This window comes from Cucumis sativus, chromosome 2 (genome assembly GCF_000004075.3).
Source record: "Cucumis sativus cultivar 9930 chromosome 2, Cucumber_9930_V3, whole genome shotgun sequence".
Lineage (NCBI taxonomy): Eukaryota > Viridiplantae > Streptophyta > Magnoliopsida > Cucurbitales > Cucurbitaceae > Cucumis > Cucumis sativus.
The window spans coordinates 19,942,955-19,964,199 of NC_026656.2; the positions used below are offsets into that span (position 1 = coordinate 19,942,955).

General features: G+C 35.7%; 3 protein-coding genes across 5 annotated transcripts; 1 reads left to right on the top strand and 2 right to left on the bottom strand.

The window, feature by feature from the left end:
- Positions 1-1,028: 1,028 nt before the first annotated feature.
- On the bottom strand, positions 1,029-3,092 carry LOC116401994 (serine/threonine-protein phosphatase 7 long form homolog). The gene is made up of 4 exons (XM_031880637.1): positions 2,036-3,092; positions 1,875-1,962; positions 1,403-1,801; positions 1,029-1,326 (listed from the first exon to the last, which is right to left on the bottom strand). The coding sequence occupies exons 1-3, from the start codon at positions 2,257-2,259 to the stop codon at positions 1,502-1,504; spliced, it is 612 nt and encodes a 203-aa protein (XP_031736497.1). The 5' UTR covers positions 2,260-3,092; the 3' UTR covers positions 1,029-1,326; positions 1,403-1,501.
- Positions 3,083-6,471, top strand: LOC101203029 (mitochondrial uncoupling protein 5). Of its 3 annotated transcripts, XR_004214339.1 has the most exons (3): positions 3,277-4,331; positions 5,261-5,535; positions 5,983-6,471. XR_004214339.1 is itself a non-coding variant. In XM_031880635.1 (2 exons), the coding sequence occupies exon 2, from the start codon at positions 3,361-3,363 to the stop codon at positions 4,318-4,320; it is 960 nt and encodes a 319-aa protein (XP_031736495.1). In that variant the 5' UTR covers positions 3,083-3,219; position 3,360; the 3' UTR covers positions 4,321-4,410. The 3 variants fall into 3 exon arrangements, 2 of the variants coding, with proteins under 2 accessions (XP_031736495.1, XP_031736496.1); XM_031880635.1 differs by lacking the exons at positions 5,261-5,535; positions 5,983-6,471 and adding an exon at positions 3,083-3,219 and having other exon boundaries at positions 3,360-4,410; XM_031880636.1 differs by lacking the exon at positions 5,261-5,535.
- Positions 4,734-20,667, bottom strand: LOC101207609 (rho GTPase-activating protein REN1). The gene is made up of 24 exons (XM_011651398.2): positions 20,290-20,667; positions 20,008-20,103; positions 19,727-19,804; positions 18,098-18,134; positions 17,915-17,991; positions 16,918-16,988; positions 16,735-16,813; positions 16,112-16,247; positions 15,314-15,439; positions 15,141-15,218; positions 14,751-14,806; positions 14,571-14,640; positions 13,600-13,684; positions 11,983-12,226; positions 11,383-11,586; positions 9,750-10,085; positions 9,457-9,506; positions 7,820-7,880; positions 7,656-7,739; positions 7,067-7,180; positions 6,812-6,981; positions 6,601-6,664; positions 6,047-6,250; positions 4,734-5,549 (listed from the first exon to the last, which is right to left on the bottom strand). The coding sequence occupies exons 2-24, from the start codon at positions 20,035-20,037 to the stop codon at positions 5,085-5,087; spliced, it is 2,919 nt and encodes a 972-aa protein (XP_011649700.1). The 5' UTR covers positions 20,038-20,103; positions 20,290-20,667; the 3' UTR covers positions 4,734-5,084.
- Positions 20,668-21,245: the final 578 nt, after the last annotated feature.

Genomic DNA, 21,245 nt, shown 5'->3' on the forward strand with positions numbered 1-21,245 from the left:
TAGTATGTTTAGAAAAAAATTTATTTTGAAATTTTGGTTTTTATTTTTGAGAAGATAAGCGTAAATTTTGGATCAAATAAGATTTTTTTTCTAAAATTTTAGGATTATTTATGAAAATTTTAATTAGTAGAGAGTATTTTTCAAACAACAATTTTCATAAAACAAATTTTAAAAGTTTAAACCCACGTTTTTTAAAAAAATTGCATAAGATAACGAAAACATTTAGAAAAAAATAGTTCATGAAATATTACGAATATGACAAATATGATAAGTAATTAATAATATCGTACACTTTTAGATTTGATACTTTTGCAATTTAGATAATAGGGTTCATGTCATATACATTTTTTAAATGGTAAAAGTAGCAAATTTAAAAATCAATAACTCTATTAATTACCATCGCTTTCAATAGCCATAGGATTAACGGTACGATATCACTAATTTTATCATATTCGCAATATACATAAATACAATGTGTAATGAGATTTTTTTTTAAAATAATGTGTTTTGTGAAAATATTTTGAAAAATAGGGTTGTTGGTAAAGAAATTATAAGAATAAGGTTGTTTCCCAAACTATTTTAAAAAATAGATGTTTTTTTTAAATTGAATGAAGTCGTGTACGGGGTACACGACTTCCAAATGAAATTGAACAAAGTCGTGTACCCCGTACATGACTTCCTAAATGCACATGTCAGCACATTTGACCACTTCGCTCCACGTATGCACGAGTTTGACCCACGTGGACGGAAGTCGTACACGACTTCCTAAATAATTGTTTTTAAAATTATTATATTTTAAAAGATTAACAAAATTAGTTTTTGTTTAAATGGCCAAATTTTTGGTAGTTTATGTTTATTATGAACAAATTAAAAAAATAAACCAAAGGTAAACACATCATTAGTGATATCTTATAAGAATTTTGAACGTTTTTTTTAATACTTGGTTCTCTACTTTTAAAAAATATATATTATATATTGATATTATTAAGAATACTCCTACATCTCAATCATATATTAGCAACTTCTAATTTATAATTAATTTAAAAAAGTTCAACTTTTTATTTATACAACTTGAATAAGTTCTAGCAAAATTTTAAAACACTTAAATTATACAACTTAAGAAGCTTCCCCATCTTCCTCTACGACATCATCGCCTTGTCGTCGTCGTCGCCGTCGAATGCGTCTACGATCTGTGTCGGCAACATTTAAACGTCAAGTCCGCTGAACAAGGCTGTCTATATCTCCCATGACTTCGTCACACATTGGACTAAAAATTTCAAAATTGTTTTCCATGGAGACTCGACGTACGTCTTCAACAAAATTATTCTGAACGATTGTAAATAATATAATTAAAAAATGTTCATGCTTGTATTAAATTTATAAATCATATTAAAACTATTACCATGCGATAACAGTAAGCGCCATCAGGTGTCATGAAGCGTCGGGTAATCGACGTGTACCAGGAAAAGTAGTTATCTGATACTGTCGGCTTCTGTGTTGCTTATGCTTCGGCACAAAAATTATTTCGTGAATGCCACATTGCTATATGCTCTGCATGAATCCTACTCCAATATTGATCGTGCTTGCCTCTTAAATCAATTTGGTGTAGGCCCTGATCTGTGGAGCAAAACTCTGGTGGCATTTGTAGCATATGGAACTGTCGCAATACACGATCTGCTTGATGCTTCTCAACGAGATGAAAGCAAATCATAGGACCCACATATGTCCACATCGCTTGACCGTTATGACATTGACGTGGAAACAATGCCATAATGTGGGACGTGTATGGTGTCCAATTAATCTGTTAAAAAAAAACGAACATAAGGAAACAACAAAAAACATGCCTACGCAATATTGATATAATATTTTACTACCTGAGAGTTGATCAGCCGATCAAAAAACATTCGGTAGGTGATCAACATATTTGCGGGCAGTTCTGACAATGGTATAACACCGCTCCATCTAATGTGAGAAATGAAATCATTAATAAGTTATAAACCCTGCAAATTTTACTATATATATATATATAAAATACCTGAAACTCAAAGGTCGACCAACTGACACCTCAACTGGTACTTGTGGTGCCAGAATAGGAAATCTGTCATACGCCCATACTTGCAACAATATTAATAGGCCAGCAATCTCTAAAGATCGTGCATTACTCGCTCGACACAATTCCCTATACAACCATGCGAGGCATGCAGCGCCCCAAGCATACGTACCAGCCTGGTCAAAATTAATTAAAAGCGGGAGGAACATACAGTGGACCAGGGTGGGTTAGAAAGAGGAAAGATGAAGTTGGGATGAAGAATGGGTTAGAAAGAGGAAAGATGAAAGATGAAGAGAGAAAAAACTAGATGAAGGAAGAGGAAATATGAAGGAAGAGGAGAGGAAAGATGAAGGAAGAGGAAAGGAAAGAGGAAGGAAGAACGAAAAAGAGGAAGAGGAAAAGTTTAGAGAGGAAGGAAAAAATATTTGGAATGAAGGCAGAATGAGGGAATTCTAGGGTTTTTAAAATAGGCGAAGTCGTGTAACCCGTACACGACTTCCTGCATGCGCGACACGTGTCCACACCCTCTGAACCCTACGTCCACCCGTGAACCCTACGGTTGACTGGACTGTTGACCGTTGACTCATTGTACGGAAGTCGTGTACGGGGTACATGACTTCCACCATACGCGGCAAAATGTGCCAGCTGTACGGGAGTCGTGTACCGGGTACACGACTCCAGTCAGAAAACGTGGGCCGGGTCCACGACTCCACTCGGATATCGTAAGCCCGGTCCACGACACCAAATCGATTTGTGGAAGTCGTGTACCCCGTACACGACTTCAGTCACCTATTTTTGAAAATACTTTCCCAACTACCCTATTTTTTAAAATACTTTCCCAAAAGACATTATTTTTAAAAAAAATCCTGTGTAATGAGTTATTTTTTTCTAAATGTTTAAAAAATATAATGATATGTGTTGTATTATCGGGTGTTTTTGTGTTATTTTTGAAGTCCATTTTAAGACTAAAAAATAAAACAAACTTAATTGGGTTTTTTTTATAAGTGAAGGTAAAATAAAAGGAAGCGAGTGGTTGGAAGAAGAAGGGCTTAATATAAATAAAGTCAGAGTCAAAGGAAGTCAAGAAGTGGGCAGTCGCATTAGGGCATCCCCTTCTTCCTTGGACCCACCGCCGTCTCCGGTCGCCATTTATTCTTCAACGCGTAAATGTAAGCTTCTCCGATCCCACATTCTTTCTCCTTCCTATATAATGAATTTAATCTTCTTCTCTTCACCATTACCAATTACTTCCCTTCTCAATTCTTCTAATCACTTTTCTTCTTTCTCAAATCCTCAATTTCAATCTCAGAATGGGTTTAAAGGGATTTGCCGAAGGAGGAATCGCTTCCATTGTTGCCGGTTGCTCTACTCACCCACTTGATCTAATCAAAGTTCGGATGCAATTAGATGGCGAGAAACCGCCACTTCCAAATCTCCGCCCTGCCCTAGCTTTCAATGCTTCTCGTTCCCTTGTTGCGCCAGAATCTTTTCACATTCCGCCGCCCCAACCTCCGCGTGTCGGACCCATATCGGTCGGCGTGCGGATTGTCCAGTCCGAAGGCGTTGCCGCTCTGTTTTCCGGTGTCTCTGCAACTGTTCTCCGACAAACTCTTTACTCCACCACTCGGATGGGTCTTTACGATATCCTCAAGACTAAATGGTCCAATCCAGATTCCGGAAGTATGCCTCTGACTCGGAAAATCACCGCGGGGTTAATTGCCGGTGGGATTGGCGCAGCGGTCGGGAACCCGGCCGATGTCGCAATGGTGAGAATGCAGGCCGATGGACGGCTTCCAGTGTCTCAGCGGCGGAATTACGCCGGCGTGGTGGACGCGATCACGAGAATGTCGAAGCAGGAGGGGATTACTAGTCTATGGCGTGGGTCGGCACTTACGGTGAACCGGGCAATGATCGTGACGGCGGCGCAGTTGGCGTCGTACGATCAGATAAAAGAGACGATATTGGAGAAGGGTGTGATGAAGGACGGACTGGGGACACACGTGACGGCAAGTTTCGCGGCGGGGTTTGTGGCGGCGGTGGCGTCGAATCCGGTGGATGTGATAAAGACGAGAGTCATGAATATGAAGGTGGAGGCAGGGGAGGCGGCACCGTACAGTGGGGCGTTGGACTGTGCAATGAAGACGGTGAAGGCAGAAGGGCCGATGGCTCTTTACAAAGGATTTATTCCGACGATTTCACGGCAAGGGCCTTTCACGGTGGTCTTGTTTGTCACACTTGAACAAGTCAGAAAAATTTTCAACCAACTTTGATTTGACGATGGGTACTTTATATTATAAACTGTTCCCAAATTCTTTATATTCAATTTTAATTAATACATTTCAGATACACTTTTACATCTATCCTGTTTCTTCTTTACTCTTACAATAATTCATAATTTTAAGAATGAACTATTTTGGTTCATATAAAATTCTTAACTTTTAAAAAATGTATTGGAGGAAAATAGAATAAAAATAAAAATAAAAGAACCTAATCCACCTTTTTGTAAAGGGATTAAAATGTGTACTGTATCGAAGTAGAATGAATGGAATGAACAAAATGGTATTTATAAACCAATTATGTAATGCAATGTCTTACTTAACTAATGTGAGGATGAGCACATGAATTAGGATCAAATGGGATTCCATTCTACTTGTGTTGCAATCTCCCCTGTAGGCATAGCATATAAGTTCAAACAGCAAACTTAGAATAATTTAAAATGGAATCTCTCACCTATGCTGAAGGGCATAGCAACAAATCCTTCCTATACAAAGATTTGAGCTATTCACTGAACAAGAAAAAGAATTAGATAGAAACCAACAATAAGTCAAATAATTCAAGCAGTTTTGATCAAGAAACTGGCTCTTTATCTGTACATCATCTTGGCATTTTCATTAAGAGTGAAGGATTATTCTTCACTCTAATGTTTGCAACTTCAGAATGAATAATCATCAAAACCCCATCCCTTTTCCGAAAGGCCATAATAACTTAATAACTCACAACTCATGAAGATTTATCTTATTACACTCCACCAGTATCATCTAGTAACCGTCCTTGAAGTTGTAAATCTGCTGCTATCCTGTCCAGTACCTTTTTCGGTATTAATGGTCATATGATTCTCTGATTTTCCTCTATCCAGAGTGTTTTGGTTTTGGCCTCCTGTTCTTGTTCCTTTATCTGCATCTGATTTTCGAGATTGGTTGTTGTTATCAGTTCCTGCTCTCTTATCTGAGTCCTGAATGGATAGGAGGTTGTTGGCTGCCCTACTTGTTTCTGGATTGCGCATGGATTGAACATCGGATGACCCTTGAGTTTCATCCGAATTTTGGAGTGAGCGTTGAGCTTCAAGTCCTCTGCTCTTATCCAAATTCTCGAATGGTTGACTTGAAACACGTCCCCGGTCCATATTCTGGAGTTCATTTGCTATTTGGCTGCGCCGCTCCTTCAAAAAGTTGAGTCTGGTAGTAAGTTTTGTCAGTGCTGAAGAGGTATGATTTGGACCCTGCAATATACACAGATTAGACAACAGAATAGCTGCATCTGGTTACATTAGTCTACGGAAAAAAAGTAATTACGATTGAACTAATAATATGACAAGGATTTCGAAATAAACTGTTTGTGTTATTAATATAATTAGATTATTCTTAGGAGATATTATTCTTAGGAGATATTATTCTTAGGAGATATTATTCTTAGGAGATATTATTCTGGAGATATTATTTGATATTATTTGCTTAAGTGTATTTCTCTATGGTTATATATAGGCTTGTATCTCTATTAAGTAATAAATGAAATATAGATTAATTCCATAAAATCAACATGTGTTATGACCAGAATCTTAAATTTCTATCGATATTGAACTAGTAGACTATTATCATTTTTCACAAAGCGTGATTGACTTGTGTAATGAGTGGAAAACAAACTTTCTTTTGCAGAACGACATACAGGAACTACAGTTCAACATGGCACTTCAAAGCACCATTAGACTTTACTACCCACCTCAATCCTCGCACCAGTTCTCTTAGGAGCCGTTGGCCTTGCTGGTAATGTCTCTGAAGCAGATGAATTGGTCGGCAACCCAAGTGATCTGACAGTGGCATTACGAGGATCTGGATGCTGGTGGAGAGGGGGATGTTTACTTGCGGAAGATGATGATTCCATCTTCTTTTCATTGTCATTTTCTGCTTGACCTGAAAGGACATCCTGCAAAAACACAATAACGAACTTAAAATGATTGTCAATTTGTTGAAAATCGGTCCGAGTATCCTACAATGCTCCTCGAGGCCCAAAACAGTAACTAAAATGCATTGCTATGATTCTTGACTTCGGCATGATCAAAATAGTTATTATAATGCATGCCCATGATTCATGGCTTCAAAAGAATCATAGCATTCTAGCGAAGAAACAAGGTTTGATTAAAATTATGGAAAATATGGCTAATGCACAATTAAATTCAGATGAGGTGTCTAACAACAAAATTAGGGAAGTAGGAATCATTTCTTATCAGATAAGTTCAATCTTGATAGAAAGAAAGGAAAGAAAAGGAGATTCACCTTATTTCTGGAGTGTTCAGAATGCGAAGGGCCAAAAGCTCCAGCATCCTTCTTCTTGTCCTTCCTGTACCCATTTGAATCGTTAATCTCGCATGCATAATTACTATCCACATAAGAAAAGTTTGAAAAAGTTATGAACATGTTCTGTGCAAAAAATATTATTATGATATGACTATGCTAAAAACACTAACTTTCAGAAAGAGAAACCTACGATTTTGTTTGATGATTCTGTTCTTGTTGGGAGACATTACGTGAATCAGGTGACAAATTATTTTTCTGATCACGTAGCATATCAAGCTGTCCTCCATAGGCATTCACCATGTTGTTTAAATTGGCAATGTCTTTCTCCGCTTGATCTATTTCTTCAAGATCTGCCTTTGTCTAAACGAACAGGAAACGCATTAAACCATTGAAACTCTGTCATATAATTCTACATAATAAAATAGAAGGCATAAAACAAACTGACCTTTTCACTAATATTAGCTAAATTTGGTAAGGGGCCTTGAGAAATTTTAAGTCCTGTTTCAAGTGCCATCCGCAGATCTCTCTCCTTTTGCAACTGTTCTTTTAGTCTTGCCACCTGAACATTCAATTCATAGTCATGATCAAGTCTTCTCATTAATTGACTTTGCAACTTTGATAACCACTAATAAGTCCCATAAACATGCTAAACTTTTTAGTATAACAGTGGGTGTCCAAGCTGTCATCCTTGAATAATCCACAGAACAAAAATTTGATCTTATAGCATTTGAAGTGATAAATCTCTATAGTAATCATGTTAGATATGCTGCCATAACTTGAACTATAGCTTAAAAGGCACGCAAACTAACATGTTATATGTACTATTGGGTCATAGTTTTAACAAACACAATAAAAAATTAACTAATTTAATAAAGTGCATTGTTGTGAACCAAACAAAACAAATGGTGGAAAATTTTGAAAGAATCACAAGGTTCCAATTTTAAGTTCCATTGACTTAGAACATCAATCACATTATTGAGAATGAAGAAAATAAAACTAAGAGCACCAAAACTAATGGCCCATGAAGAGTTTACTTCTTGCTCAAGAGTTAGGCGACGCTCCTGCAAGGCCTTCTTTCGGTTTTCCAGGCTGGATTGCAAAGCCGCATTTTCTTTAGCCTGAATAAGAAGCATTGAATAAATAAAAAGAACGATCGAGGAACCAGAAATGAAACTCCTAAGCCACCGAGAACCTTTACCTCCTCCAAAATTTTATTTTGCAGTTCACCTTTAGTGGCCTCGAGTCTCTGGATTTCAACCCTGAAAAAAGTACAAAAAGTATCAAATCAAACTTACAATACACAGGATAATGGGAAAAAAATGTGCATCATACACCAAGAAGATAAAGACAACTGATATTGTAATCTTTTGAAGAGATTAATATAATGTCTCATGATATACTAGACGACTTAGCAAATATATATACAAAGGAAAATTTTCATGAATATAAACACACAATCCATTTGTGGAGCATTTGGAAAGAAAGGAATAGTAGAATCTTTGACGATAGATTTAATTCTTTTGATTCTTTTTGGACTGTGGTTCAACACACAGCCTCTTGGTGGAGTACGAATTACACCAAACACTTTTGTAATTATAGCCTTTCTATGATTTTCAACAATTGGAAGGCCATTATGTCTTAGTTCCTTAGCTTCTTCCGGGGAGGGCCCTCTCATCCCTCGCCCTTAGGTTGTTCTGTTTTGTTATATGAATATACTTGTCTCTTATCAAAAAAAAAATAAACACACAATCCAAACGGAATCACCTGCCCCGCAGCATTTTCATTTCATATCTTTGGACTTGACTTAAGAAGTTCAGTTAACAAAGTCATTAAGAATATTTTTAAATTTCAGTTAACGAAGTCACTAAATAAGAATCTGTAAACCAGAAATAGAATAATCAGGAAGTTTCATGCCCAGTCTTTAAATGGAAGACTATAAGCATAAACTCAGGTGATTTTTTTAAAAAAAATTACAAGAAAAAGTAAGCTCCAATCCACATTCCTCAATTTGGTTTCTGATACTTGACAATAAACTTAAAACTTTTAGAAAACCAAACCATACAGTCTTGATAGTCATCTATACCAAATTGCAAAATTTTCAATGGAAAAATTGACTGCCAAGTAACCGTTGCCCTCTAGGTAAATAGTAAACAATCAATTTATTTAACTTCTATTTCAAAATATTTTATTATCCATATATAAAGCTAGGGAGAAAAAGGAAAACAAGGTTAGTCCTCCACTACTAACGTTCCTCTAAACCCATTTGGAAGTTTAAAGCACCAAATAAAGTCAAATTCTCCCTTTGATCTATGTTTTATAGAATCATTAATATAGCAGACAAGGGGGGGCCTGGTCTTGTATAATGGACAAAGACTAACTGTAATTTAAAAAATTTGTTTCCATCAAAATCTGGATCATTGGTTTTGTGAAATGTGAGGCGCTTGAGGGATTGTCTTACAGAGGTAAAAGCTAAGGTTCTTTAGAATTGTGTGGTTAGAGCTCTCCTTGGACGGAACCAAATCCCTCTCCTTGGATGGAACCAAACCAAAGACTTTTTTAAGATAATTCGTATTTTGGCTCTTTTGTTAGCAATGTACATACTACTTCTTGGTGGCATTCAAATAAAAATTTATTTTGTAATTATAGCTTCTTCGTAATGGCCAATATAGAAAGATCTCCTCTTGTACTTCCTCGAAAGGGAGTTCTCTACCCCACCCCTTATAGATGTCCTCTTTTGTGATTATATGTTTTATCTGATTTCTTTTCCCTTTGAAAAACATGCCCACAACAAAATGAAACAAAAAAAGAATAAAAGAAAGACGAATCATCACTTACTCTTCCCCGAAATCATAATCCATGGACTCCATGGAGAGGTTCTTCTTTGCCTGCACGTATATCAAAAAATAAAAGCTAGTTAAACTGCCTGCAGGAACATGAAAAAATAAAATGTGCTAGATTTAAAGAAACAAATGAATAAGAAAACTCTTATGAATCTCTAACAGTAGCCAATAACATTATGATGCACAATTCAGGAAGATGATGAGGGTTTAAGTGAAATGGAATGCAGAGCACTTGCCAGAAAAGGGGAAGAAAAAAGAGTGATATTGTTAATGAAATGTTTTACTCACAGGCGTGCGTCCCCAAACGGTGAGACGCCTTGATGATACGTGGGAAGTTTTATTAGACGTAGTTGGGGAACCTTCAAAGCTTGAAGATGGACAAACATCCAACTTGTTCGTCATGTTCGCTTCATTAGATGCACATTCAACTGCAGAAGGCTTTTCATCCTTGATTGGTGAATTATCTTTACCTGGATCATCTTTGTTCTGAATGCTCTCCTTATTTTGAACTTCTCCACGTTGAGGCAAAGAAGTTTTAGGGGAACTTGAGGAAAGTTTTGGCTTCGTTCCATTTACCTGACACGCGTCTGAATTCTTCGAACTACTACTTGATACTTCAGAACCCTGTAAGATAGAACCAAGTATTGACATTTTTCCAACTGGTACTTTATTAAACTTTATCAACGACCCAGGAAGTTGGAAAATTTAAAAATTATAAAATCCATGAACTCATTCTAAATGATCTCAAGAGAATTTTGAAGTCTTGGCATTTAAATTTGGGATTGAATTATTACACATTTGTATTAAGTTATGTCTCCAATAAATTGAAAAAGGATAATTACTGTATAAAAATAAAAAATAAAGGCATTAAAAGCCATTCTTTATCTCTATTTATTATCTCTTTATCTCCCTTTTATTATATAGATATACAATAATAGACATATATAATTACATTGATATAGACAATTATTTAGATATATTGATGGGTATCTATAAAATCCATAAAAACTTTTTTTTATTATAAATTTCATTTCTAATGTATAAATAATAACAATATATTAAAGATTAATAAAAGTATTTATAAATAAAAATAAAATATCTCTTCTATTTTATTTCATCCAAAGAGGCCTTTTTCTTTTATTTTTTAGTTCCACGGCCTCGCCTGGTTCCTAGCCGGGATTTTTTTTATTCCAATGAAGTTAGATAAAATTGTTTATTTTATTTGAAAATACAAAACGTTTTTTTTTTAAAAAAAAGAAACAACAAGAGCCATAAGAAGATTTATTATTTTGATTCCTAGGATATAGAAGTTCCTCCCATTGCACCTACCCCTCCAGGGAATTTACTGGAAGAAAAACAGTGAACTGTATATTTCTTAAACTCTACCGCGGGACAGTATTACACTTACAGTAAGATTATAAAAGAAAACATCCAACTGACTTAAGAGGGAGCAGGGGATCAAGTGAGGTTCAAAAGATATTTTGGTCCTATGCAGGGACGTTTGGAGTGTATCAATAAAGGGAACCAGTAGGCATGAAGGAAGGGGGATTATTTAGAAGGCTAGGTTTGAGGAAAATGCTGAATAAAAATATCACATAGTGAGGGAGAAAGAGATGTCGAATAACTAGAATGCGATGGGATCATCGAATAAGATATGTCCGATTTTTAACAAAACATTGATTAAATTTCTATTATGAATATCCAGCATGGAAACTCCCCCCAATGATAGAGAGGAAAATAAACGTTTAAATAAAACAAAAGATTGTCATACAATCTGGTCACTAGGATAATAGTATTAGAGGATTAAATTGATATTACCGATTTGTCAGATTTCTATAGGATGATGGTGATACTACTATTTTTTGTAGGAAGTTTATATGAGATAAATGCATAACTCAACTGAGAAAGTATAGAGACGTGCCTTATCATCATATTCATGATCCTCAGAGGCAACACTCCCGCTACAGGTTCCACTTGATTCAAGTTCGTCACCTGTTTCTGCATCAGAACCAGTGACATCATCTTGGTCTTCATCGTCATAAGACATTTCATCATCAGTTGCCTCTTCACTCTCACTTCCACTCTCATCCGAATCCGAGTACATAATAGGGGACATGGAACATTCCTGCAATCACACTAGTAACTTATGGATCTCAAATTACAAGGTAACTAATCTTCCAAGTATTCCGAACAATGACAACAAAATACATAATATTAGATTCCTTGAATAATTTCAAGTTTTATTTATTTTTTCTTTCTAATAATAGATGTTGTAAGGAAAAGAAAACATTTCTAAATAATATGCCTAATTCTGGAAAAAAAAATTGTCCTTTTTGGAGCAGCCATAGAAATCCGAAGTAGTCAGTAAATAAAACTCACAACTTGACCAAGGGATATGTGCACTAAACTCATTCTAGTCAAAGTAAACTTTAAAAAGAAAAAAAAAAAACCTTTATAGCCTTCTGAAAATGTCTGCATCATATTAGAAAATTTCAAATATAAGAACAGATATAATAGTTACCCCAAAAATTTTGCCATACTCCTCCAGTAAAGTAATAACTATGGCTTGAGCATGGTTTGCTGCAGCAGCTGCCCGAAGAAGTTGAATAGAACCATCACCCCCCACGTCAAAATCGGTTTCAATTTCACAATCACCGGCTAAAAGAGGACGAAGGAGTAAGGGAGCCATGCAAGCTGCCACCGCTGAAGAGCTCATTCGGTTCTCAGCTTTATGGGAAGCTACAGTTTGCATCATCATAAGAATTCTGTTGAATGAATAAAAGAAAGAATTTGTGAAAAAAGTTGCATTTAAAGGCTAAAACAGTACAAAAAGGCAGATGAAACAAAGAATAACACCGTTGGACATGAAATAGGGACACGGTTAGAAGTATTTTGTTGATCGCCAAAAAATAATAGGAGCGTGACACAAGAAAATCATGAAAAAAATGCCCCACCATCTACACAAAGAAATACTATTTCATCTAGGATAGCAAGACATTCCTCTATAAACTCATAATTTAAGAAGAAATAGAATTGGTCCTCCTTACCGTTGCAACTTTTGACATTGGTATCTCCCTTGTCATAACCAACTCCTCCAAAGATGCATTCAACAAAACAATATCTTATTAGATTCTTTTTGTGTTCATGTACAATATACGGCCTCCATTTGGGGAGGCACCCACTAATCCTTTCGTAATATTCCCATTCTCATCAATCTAGATTTTAGGCTTTTTTAATACATCTTCCCCTTAGGCTTACGGATTCCACATCCCTAAGACTAATGTTTCTTTAAAAAAATTAATTAAAAGCTATTACAAGAGTCTCTCAAGTGGTCAAAACCACTGAGTTATTACCGTTGCAACTTTTGACATCGGTATCTCCCTTGTCATAACCAACTCCTCCAAAGATGCATTCAACAAAACAATATCTTATTAGATTCTTTTTGTGTTCATGTACAATATACGGCCTCCATTTGGGGAGGCACCCACTAATCCTTTCGTAATATTCCCATTCTCATCAATCTAGATTTTAGGCTTTTTTAATACATCTTCCCCTTAGGCTTACGGATTCCACATCCCTAAGACTAATGTTTCTTTAAAAAAATTAATTAAAAGCTATTACAAGAGTCTCTCAAGCGGTCAAAACCACTGAGTTATTAAGTGTAGTTTTAGAACAATATAATCCTGCGCACTGCATGACTTGTCTATCGCTCATCACCATTGCTTGTATGCAGTGTTCAAGTTAACGTGCAATTTTACAAACTAACGAAAACATCAAACAAACCAGCATCAAAATAAGTCTTGTTGACCAATTACTAGATACTTTTTCAGAGAGAACTCACAAGATGAACATACGCCACAAACAAGATGAAGTTATAAACGATGTAAATAGTCAAAGCTTCGAATAAACTTCTATAGCTCTGGCCAGTTGGTAGCCATATCTTATAAAATGACACATTGATAATAGGAAGTCAACCTTGGTGATGCATGGATTCAAACATAAATTATAAATATATGTTACATTGCTAACAATAGAAATTGTTTATAGCATGCATCGCCAAGGTTGACTTCCTCTCTATTAACTTCTAAATTAAAATAAAAAACAAATGCAAAATAGACAAAGCAGGAGGCATAGCTACCTCTGCAGTAAACGGCGATTGGGCTCCGGAAAGGTTTCACATATTGCAGATCGCATAGCATTTACTCTGATACCTCGATCAGTTTCTAGTATGCATACAAAAATAAGGGGGCAAATAAGTCAATCTTAAACAACTGTTTTTGAAAATTAAAAACAAAGAAATAGTTAGAAAATACATAAACCTCAATGAAAAGATAATTGAAAATAAAGAATAGAGTATTCAAACTTTTACCCAGAGACAGAGAGACTCCAAAGAAAACAAAAACAACAATATTAGACCTCCCATAACTAAAAATTACATTTGAAAGGAGAGAAGGATTGAGGATGCAACTCCTAGTCGGTTTTGGGTTAGTCAATGACTGTTTTAAGATGATAATTGTAAGCGGGATTATGGAGAATGTGTATGTATGTGATTATCCCTCGTATGTTAGACCCTACAGGAGGAACGTCCCACCCAAGCTGAAATGCAGCTTCAAGGAAACTAGAAAAATGTTAAAATGTGATTCTTTCAAGTCCATATGCTTTACGGTTGGAGAATCTGTCCAATCACAACTTAGCCACTTGAAATCTACCAATTCAACAAAAAGCCACCCCTTTCAGAAGTTGGACAAGGTAAAAGTAACTACTGGACAGATAAGATCGCTCAAAGAAAGACCCAAAGGCTCAATTAACTTGGAAAATCTTGAGGAACCACAGTCAGCCCAGGTGCAAATTTAGTAATTATGTTAGAAAATAAAATAAAAGGAAGTCGATACCCACCTAAGTTTCTTGAGGCAACACCAACTCCCTTGCCTTTTCTTTTCAGCGATTTTTCATGTAAATATTTTTATGTTTTAAATTGTTGCAATATATTATGTTTCTATGCTTTCACAATTTCTAGTCTCGTCATGACTTTATGAGTGAGAATGTATGTTGTGCACCTGGTAAATTAAATTATTTAAGATACTAAAATTAGGTGCTCCAATGACTTACTGCATGCTTCTAGTAATGCGTTACAGCAAGATGCCGGAACTGGAGATGATGGTAACTCCCGGATGACATACTGAAATAGAGTATAAAAACATAAGATAGAAGAAAACTTCTACAGCAGGCAACAACTATTTTTTAAAGATTTGCCATCAGTAGTATCCAAATTTTGAAAAACTTTTCTACCTTCACGCAGTCAGCCACTACATGTGCATCTTCTTCCGAAGAAAACTCGTTTTTTCCTGCAGTATAAAGAAAGCATGAATAAACAATATTGTTCTTCTGATTGAGACAGTAAGAGCAGTAGCTAAAGACAGTAATAACTCTTATAATCATGAATTATTACTAATGGAAAGAAAAGACTCCAAACGTCACTGTTAGCAATAACCACCTACTATTTGTGCGTAGTTTGAAAAGAGGAAGGTACGTGTACAATTCATCCCCCATCGGTAAGTGAAAAAATAAGTTGTGAATTTTGTAAGTCGCTATGGACTGTGACATAATTACAACAGAACACTACCAACAATATTATGGATATTAAATCTAGATTATCATTATAATAATCAAATAACTGACCCTGTTCATAATCCCGCACACGACGTTCAACGTCATCAACGTCTGCAGCTTGTCGCAAAATTCCTTCAACTTTGACTCCTATTATTGACTCAGATACATTAACTTAAAAATAAGATAATAGAAGACATTTTACAGAAAGATATACTTGTATGCTATAATATAAATTAATCTACCATGGCCCTCTATAAACCTAAGGGCTTTCTCCAGAAAAGAGGGAGTTCCATCAACATCTTCCAAAGCAAGCAAAATTGGCCTGCCAAGCACTCTTGGTCTTACGGGCTGTGGTTGGTTATCCTTCACTAGAAAAGGCAAATAGAGAACATCAACAAATTAATGAGGCGAAAAATGAAGAGCATGGAAGTTATTGAAGTTGAAGCATATTACAAGCAGGCCCAATTTAGTGAAAATCCAGGTGTCAAACGAGAATGAAACAAAGCTAACCAATCTACTAATTCAATGTTTAGGTGAAGTTTCAAATAAAAAACTACAAGAGAGAGAAACAGATCATGAGTGCATCACAGAAATATCAAACATTAATAGAACAACAAACTAATATATTTAAATCCACGAGAACGCAGCATCTGATAAAGCTTCCTTCAGCAAATTTCTAACAAGTATCAAGAATTCAATTAGAAATAACAATTTTTCCATGACCAAGTTTTAAAATTTTGGTACTTTTGCCATACATCATCCAAACAGGACTGCAAGTTCACACCTATGCCTAAGTAGAATATACATATTTTTCACTAATACAAAAGGCAAAGCTTCTGACAAATGCAACCACGAGAAGGATAAAATATTGTACATTTCAAAGAAACTAAACATCTGAAATATAGCTTAATCACATTTCTCTTAAAAGGCATATAAGGTCAAGCTAACAGAACAAATATAAAGAGAATGGCATAAACTTGGGAGCTAGAAATACAATAGAATAAGTGGTATCTAAAGAAAACCAGATGAAAAGGGCATACACGTCTCTGAAGACCCATCATTTGATTCGATCTTATCATTCTTCAAGATACCGTTACCATGGGCAGTACTAGGTGCCTGTGCCAAAGCATTTTCCAGTGCAGCCTTCCACTCGTAGAGATCCTCCAATGTTTCAGCCTGCAAAATTAGATAACATAAGGTGCAGTAGGCTGTGAGATACATACTAGATGAACAAAAACACCCTTTTTCAAGTTTTTAGAATTCTCACTTTGCATTCAATCCAAAAGCAAAGTTATATTGGAATGGAAACTATGCTTAGAGTTATTTTATGAATGATTATTTTTTAAGCAGAATGTAAGAATGCAATTTAAGACTTAAACAACGGAGTAGCTTCAAAGGAAGTTCCCAAGTTTTAAGCTTCTTTCATTTAGTTCATCCAACCCAAGAGAAGTTTTAAGCTTCTTTCATTTAGTTCATCCAACCCAAGAGAAGTTTTTAGCTTCTTTCATTTAGTTCATATGCCTAACCTTTGAGGGTGAAAAAAATGAAAAAACAGACAGCCACAAAATGGAGAAACTAAATGCTTATAAAGGTCAAAACAAAAGTTTCACTTCACACAAAGAAATGTTAGAATAAAAAGAAAAGGTAGTGAGAGAGAGAGCACCTTGAGTGTGAATGCCCGTCCTTCTCGACCATCGGGAAAGAGCACAGTCAGGAGTTTTTTTTCACTTTTCACAACAACACTTGAAAATGTATGGTAAATGGTAACACCACCAAATTAGTTTGCTGCCTTACTTTCCTTGCAGAGATAAAGCAAGTACCATCTAAATTTAGAAAACAAGCTAACCTGCCTGAATTGTTGAGATCAATGCCACCGAGAGTCAAATTCACCTCACCCCCTTTCTGAGGAACAGCATTCTGAAATGTGTAACAAACGATTAAAAATTCAACTCAACAATTCAAAAAGGAAATTAAAATGACAAATAATCAATGATAACATATAACAAATAATATACATGTACCCTCTTGTGCATTTATAATACAAAGAAAAAGTGATAATAAAATAGCTTTATCTTGTTTTAATGTGATAGACAAACTACTAACTCCAAGTGGTTCATCCTCCTGCTTGAAACAAGGTCAAGACACTAGTTTCAATCACCAAAATTTAAATTAAATTTAAAACCAGATTCAGGCTAAAGATCATCGAAAAAATCTACGCCTGAGGTAACGGTAACTCTTCAATCTCTTCAAGATCAAAAGAAATAAGTTGAAATCCAATTATCCGCCCTCTAAATAAATATTTTCGAAGATAATGAAAGCAAACTGTTAAGTACTCAAAAGGATATCCAAATATGAAAACAACAAAATTGGTAAAGATCACCATGCATGTAACCCAACCATTTGAGAGGGGCACAGCAACTCTCCTCGCTCTTGGTCGTTACCTAAAATGATAAAATACCCATCCCCATGCATGATTTCTTGCCATATAATCTCAGCACCAAGCTACTAACTAACGACAGCACAATAGCAAAAGCATTTGGCATTAACACAGTGATGGATCCACATAAGGGTCACAGGGGCACGTGCTGCCCTCAAATTATTTATCGCCTTTTGTATTTTTAATATACATTCCAAGTAATATTTAATATTATATAAATAAATTCATAATAATTATCAAAACGTTTGTTTGAATTGTTGGTAATCGTCCGCACCTTGCTTAACATATGAAGCAAGCGATAAATATTGTTTTACATTTTTATGTAGTATCTCCCTTATACAAAATTTATGAATTCACCACTGCCAACACAAGCATGGTCAGATATAAAAAAGAACAACCCACTTACTGGATCACTTCGGAAAAAAACGAGTGAAGTACGTGTTAGAATGAACCATCTCTTTTTCCAGGACGTCCATCCAATTCCTGTTTTTTTTTTTTGGGGGGGGGGGGGGGGGGGGTGGAAAAAAGAACTCGATTCGTGAGTTAACAACTTTTCCAACTTCTACAAATAAAAATCAAATAAACACACCTTTGGATGATAAGAAAAGTGGTCCACTCTTGAAAACCTGCAATAGATTTAAATACTTTAGGTATGAAGCCTAAAATTTTACCCCACGATCGATGAATATATAATAATATTATTTATACGACACACCAAAGTAAACAGAAAAATATTCGTGAGAAGAGAAATAACATGCTACACTTAATAAATAAATAACTATATATATATTGCTTATTAATACTTGGGCCTTTGAATCTTTTCGCCTTGGCTTGGTTCCCTCCAAAGGATGTTACTGTTGGCCTTTGTGAATTACTATCAAGCTAGGACTTTGTGGTGTGATGAGAGCAGGCTGTTTGGTGGTCTGTCAGGCTCTTTGAGACAAACCTTTCTCCAATTATTTCTTGTTCTTTTTTTTCCTTTGTGAAAATATACAATTTAGTGCCTCTGCATGGTGTGCTCGCAATTCTTTTTGTAAAACACAACATTGCCTTATTCACTTAGATTGTAGAGCTTTTCTTTGACATTCCCTAATCTTAGGCTTTGGGACCTCTTGTCGCAAAAGGCTTTAGGCTGTATTTCCCTCTTTTGATCTGTATATTTTCTCTTCTTTTACTAAATAAAAACATGTCTTCAACATGTTTTATCTTCACTTACCTTCTTTTGAGACAAATTCTCTTTGAGGTCTCCCACCATCAGATTGTTCCAAGGAACTATTGAAACTCTAGAAGTCTTAGTGGGTCATCAAATTGTTCCAAGAAAAGTCTTTCTTAACCATGCGTCAGTAGCCTTAGAGGATGTCTTTATTTTCCTTGCAGTGTAGATTTATTAATGTACTCCTCCACTACTTTGGCACCACATCAACACTCCAGCCATTGCTGCATACGATATTATTCTTAGCAGCTCCTAAAATCTTGATCTTCAAAGAAACAAAAATGGGGTGGATAGATCTGGTACGTAGTTGTCTTTTTTCCTGCATGGAACTTAATTCCCTCTTCTTTTATTTTCCAGCTGAAAGAGTTCTCAGTAACTACTATTGGTTTTGGATAGATGATTCGTCCTTCTCCAAAAATAATATGAAATAAAATAAAATAATAATAATAAAAATCCAATTTCCTCTTCCTGAACCACCAGTCATATGATTTGACAACATGGGAACAAATGCTCTGGCTATAAATATCCAATTGATATCCATTTGGCTCAACTTCAGTACGTCCCCTCATTGAATCAGGTTGCCAACTGCTTAAAAAAACTACCTTCTCATCCTCGGTTAATGTTCTTGCATGTCCAACTAGCAGTCGTTGCACTCACCCTTCTCTTAAGGTAGGATGTTAAAGCAGCCTCTATACACTGTCGTTCCTTCCAGTAAATAAAAAAACCACCAAATGATAATTCCTAAAGTCGCTTTGCAAGGATTCCCAGAGCTTTATTGTCCATTTCTCACTAAAATTGCATCAAATTGTGCCAAATCAAGTGAATTTGTTATTTTCGTTAATTCAGCGTGCCGGCTAAGCAAGAACAAAGTTTATACACGAAATCTCAACATCGAGAAAATGACAAAATAAGACAAACATTTGAGATACAAAGTCACATTCGTACAATGTACATAAAGAAATATAGATATTAACAAGCCTTTAAAAAAAAAAAAAAAAAACTCACCGTATTGCCAGCACGAGAACCAGCCGAAGGATCGTGTGGAGGAGGAGGTGGAGGAGGAGGAGGAGCGCCGCATTCTAACTATAACACAACATCAAAAGATACATTTAACTCCCTCAATCAAACGTCAGTTACTACCTCTTCCAACAGCTCGTCCACATACATCTCGACACAAATGCCACGAACACATCGAAATCCCAAAAAAAAAAAAAAAAAAAAACTCATCACGCTTAATGCTGAAACAACAAAATAACCAAGGCAATAGTTAGCACAGAAAACAAAACCTGAGAAGGCTCAACGTTTCGGTTAGTCATCGTCGTATTCTCAAATCAAAGCACCATATCAATCAACCATCAATTAAATTAATCGAGCGAAAATCACTGCAACAAATACCGAATAGCATCGTCAAAATGCAGCTAAAACATCCGCAGATAAAGCAGATAAGAGAATCAAGGTTTTCCAGAGAATGCGTTTTCATTCAAGGAAACGAAAAGAACAATGTAGGATTATTATAATCATAAAAACAATTCGAAAAACACAAAGGAATCAGAACAAAAAGAAAACACCTCGTGTAGTGAATTGAAAAGAGCAGAAGAGAGAGGAAAAGAATTTTTTCTTTTTTTTCTTTTTTTTTTTTTGTTTTGTTTTGTTTTTCCACAAAGAAGAGGAAGAAGAAGAAGCGTAAAGTGAAACAGAGAGACTTGTGGATTTTCTCGTCTCTCTCTCTCTCTCTCTCTCTCTCTCTCTTCCTGTGATGGATTGAAGCAGAGAGAAATGTTCCTCAACGGAAGTCCGGAGGTCAAGCAAGCAATCGCCGTTGGGAGCGGAGTCTCTCCGAATGGGACGGCAGTTGTACACGTCACCTCAATTCCTGGCGCTACGAACGTGTTGGAGGGAAAGAGAAGAAGGGCTTTTGTGTAATTTTACATCCTCTCTCTTCTGCCCTTCCTTTTGGAGGTTTGTCCGCTGTGGTCGTTTTGTTCCTATGTTTGAGGGAGCATTGCAAGGGATAATGTGGGACCTTTTACCCTGCCTCCCTTTTCTGACGTGGACGGCTGTGATTTGATCTACGGTAACTAATAATAATTCCTTAGGCATCATTCTGATTTTGGAGAAAAAGGTAAAAAGTTAAAATCATTCATGTTACACCTTACATCATTAATCATTTCCACTTTTGTTTTTATAGTTTGAATAGTGATTGATTTTTCTTTTTTAAATCAAATAAAATAAAGTAGTAGTAGAATGATGTTTGGTTGAATTGATATGTAAAAGGTTACTAGCGTGAATCTATCTACTTGTTAATTTGTAAAGAAAATATGCTAAAGTCTGACAATTAAAAAGGTATCCGAACAAATCAATTAGCATGAGCATTTGTGAGGCATCATAGATTCTTTTGTCGCATCTATATAGAGGTGTATATGTTGTTGAACTGCTTAGGTTTGAGACCCATCCTTTAGCATGTAGATTCATTACAATTTACCATGGCTTACATCTTGTTCATTTCAATAAGATGTTTTTTAGA